The sequence below is a fragment of the Pristiophorus japonicus genome, chromosome 3 (genome assembly GCF_044704955.1).
Source record: "Pristiophorus japonicus isolate sPriJap1 chromosome 3, sPriJap1.hap1, whole genome shotgun sequence".
Taxonomy (NCBI): Eukaryota; Metazoa; Chordata; class Chondrichthyes; family Pristiophoridae; genus Pristiophorus; species Pristiophorus japonicus.
In genome coordinates, this window is record NC_091979.1 from 300,207,647 (window position 1) to 300,211,147 (window position 3,501).

Genomic DNA, 3,501 nt, shown 5'->3' on the forward strand with positions numbered 1-3,501 from the left:
CAATGCATCCACTATCCCTGCGGCTACTTCTGGTGTGCAACGGTCACCCCACGTTAAAAAAATCCACGCACAGGCATCTTCCACCCCCTCAACTGGAATTCAGGACTGGAACATCAGGTCCTTCATTGAAACATCGGTGAACTCATGTGGAAGCAAGTCATCATCGTTCGAGGGACCACCAATGGTGAAAGACTGGGGGGTCCCTCGAACGATGAGGCTCAATGAGGAAAAGGCCACAGTTTAGTGATGCCATTCTACACTGAGGGGCTTGAACCATTATAACCGCCTCCTCCCCACCCCCCCTTCCTGTATGTATCAGAAAATATTTAATCCAATGTAACTGTACATGTAATCTGCACTGTCACTGGAATAGAAACATATAGAAACATAGAAAATAGGTGCAGGAGCAGGCCATTCGGCCCTTCGAGCCTGCACCGCCATTCATTATGATCACGGCTAATCATTCAACCTTATTCCTGTCTTCCTTAGTGAAGACAGAACCAAAGTATTTGTTCAATTGGTCATCTTAACGTACCATCTACTGTATTTAACCGAATTGATCGGTATTGCACTGTGAATTGTGACTTTTGGATTATACTGTAATGTACCTTTAGAAATGTTATGAATAAAGTATATTTTTGAAATGTAAAAAACTCTGACTTGATGCCTTTTTGCAAGGGCTGAGTCGGGCACAATACGGGAGGGCGAGCACAAGACGAGCTTTCTGCACATGCCCATTATAGCTTTCTCCAGCGGGGGCAGCTTTACATAAGATACACTCGCTGCATCTGAAGCAACAGTAGAAGGAGCTTGTGGAGTGAGGCCGTGATCGAGCAGCCTGTCCATTGCAAACTACTGCGCTGGGTTACTGAAAGCCCTTGGATTTTCACAGGGACCCGGGCTGGCCATACACACACACACACACACAGAGTGAGAGCGGTAGCTCCCATTTCTAACCCCTCTGCAGCCCGCCGGATGCTGCATAAAGGAGGTTCACTTTCGTGTCGTTCGCCCTTCATCCAAACTCAAACTGTGTGCGAGACGGGAAAAATGCAACGGGGCCAAAACTTAACCATTTGCTGCAGCTAAGATTTGCTCTCTCTCTCTCACACCCTCTCCTCCGTGTGTGTGTGTCTCTTGGGCTGGACGAAGCTTCCCATGGCTGGCAAAGAGTGATGTTTACAGAGAGGGAGACAACTGTTCATTTCCCAGGGGGTCGGACTCTCATCCATGGGTCTGGACAAAGCTCGACTGGAGACGGTGCGGCCGACATAGTGTGTGGCGCTAGCGGTGCTGTGAGCGGCAAATAACGAGCGGGCAGCAGCAGGCAGCATGCGGAGGATGGGTAGGTGATATTCCCTCTGATATTCCCTGCGTGTGTCGGTGCTTGGCCACGATCGATCGGGGTGCACAGTTTAAGTTGCTTGAAATCAGAATTCCTTAAAGTTGTGGCCATGGTGTGTGTCCTGGGGTAATGTGCATGTGTAATGGTGGTTTGGGGGTAAAATGCGAAGTTGTGGAGCTGTATCTGAATGATTCACTGCAATAACTTTTGCCCATTTCAGGTCTCAGTGTAATTGCACTATTAAGTGGTCGAGTTGCAGTGCTAGTGATCGCTCCTACCGTCCTATTGACCGTGCTGTCCACTGCTGAACGAGCGTGTCCCAGCAATTGTAGATGTCACGGTAAGATCGTGTACTGCGAGTCGCTCAGCCTCCAAGAGATCCCCCCGAACATTTCCCCGGGGTCGCTGGGACTGTCACTGCGCTACAACAGCCTGCAGACACTGAAGCACAACCAGTTCGTGGGGCTCAACCAGTTGACTTGGCTTTACCTGGACCACAACTACATCGGCCTGGTCCACGAGCACGCCTTCAACGGGATCCGCAGGCTCAAGGAGCTGATCCTGAGCTCCAACAAAATCAGCGCCCTGTTCAACAGCACCTTCCGCCCGGTCACCAACCTGCGCAACCTGGACCTCTCCTACAACCAGCTGCAGTCGCTGCAGCCCGAGCAGTTCCGCGGGCTCCGCAAACTCCAGAGCCTGCACCTGAGGTCCAACAGTCTGCGGACTGTGCCGGTGCGCATCTTCCAGGACTGCCGCAACCTGGAGTTCCTGGACCTGGGCTACAACCGCATCCGCAGCCTGGCCCGCAACGCCTTCGCCGGCCTTAGCCGCCTGGTGGAACTGCACCTGGAGCACAACCAGTTCTCCAAGGTCAACCTGGCCCACTTCCCTCGCCTGGCGACGCTGCGCCTCCTATACCTGCAGTGGAACAAGATCAGCGTGGTCATCCAGGGCATGTCGTGGACCTGGAGCTCGCTGGAAAAGCTGGACCTGTCCGGCAATGAGATCCAGGCCATCGGGCCCAATGTGTTCCAGTGTGTGCCCAACCTGCACACCCTGCACCTGGACTCCAACAAGCTGACCACCGTGGGCCAGGAGATCCTGAACTCCTGGATCTCCCTCAGCTCCGTCAGCCTCTCGGGCAACATGTGGGAGTGCAACAGGAACATCTGCTCCCTTGTCAGCTGGCTGAAGATGTTCAAAGGCAGACGGGAGAACACAATGATCTGTGCTGGTCCCAAGCAACTGCAGGGCGAGCAGGTGATGGAGGCGGTCGACAACTACAATATCTGCCTTAAAAAGCAAAGGATAGCTACACCGAGGACGCCGGGCCTTCCCAAACTTCAGGCAAAGCCTACAGTTAAAACAGGACTCCCTAAAGCCAACTCGGAAAGCAAAGCCCAGGCTCCGCTGCCAGCCAGCAGCAGCCCCCCTCAGCTCAGCTCTGCCTCGGATGAGATAGAGCCCGTGTCCTTCCACAAGATCGTAGCGGGCAGTGTGGCGCTCTTCCTCTCCCTCCTGGTCATCCTACTTGTCATCTACGTGTCATGGAAGCGCTACCCGGCCAGTATAAAGCAACTCCAGCAGCGCTCGCTGGGGCGAAGGCGCCGCAAGAGGAAAAGGCAGTCTCTGAGACAAATGGTGCCCGCCACCCAGGAATATTATGTTGATTATAAGCCTGCACACACGGAAGCCACCGAGATGCTGATGAATGGAACAGCCTCTTGCACCTTTAACAAATCTGGCTCAAGGGAATGCGAGGTATGAACTTCTTATAATGTGGGAGGTAGAGGTAAGCCAGTGAGCTGTGCCGGTGACTGTGAGGGAAATGTGCCCTTTAGTTAGATTTGATGGAATGTTTCCGTGTTTGCATTCCACATGCACTATACAATTTGTCTCTAGGTGCACACCTCCTTGCTAAAACATATAATAGACTTTAAATAGCAGCTGTCGACTTTAATAAATGTATTCACTGAATTATGTTTTTTTGTTGCAAAGTATCTGTCACTGCTCTCATCACAGCCGTGCCTTTTATATAAAATTTCTATTGTTGCCAATACCTTGCAGTCGGCATTCCTTTCTTGTCCAGCATCAAGCAAAGGCTTTTTTTTAAAACTGTAGATATCATCCAATGGCGTTCTGCATGTTCTGTT

General features: G+C 51.7%; 1 protein-coding gene across 1 annotated transcript; it reads left to right on the forward strand.

Moving 5' to 3' along the window:
- Nucleotides 1–1,332: 1,332 nt before the first annotated feature.
- Nucleotides 1,333–3,115, forward strand: LOC139259555 (leucine-rich repeat transmembrane neuronal protein 3-like). Its single transcript, XM_070875051.1, has 2 exons — nt 1,333–1,345; nt 1,566–3,115. Exons 1-2 carry the CDS (start codon nt 1,333–1,335, stop codon nt 3,113–3,115), a joined length of 1,563 nt encoding a protein of 520 aa, XP_070731152.1.
- Nucleotides 3,116–3,501: the final 386 nt, after the last annotated feature.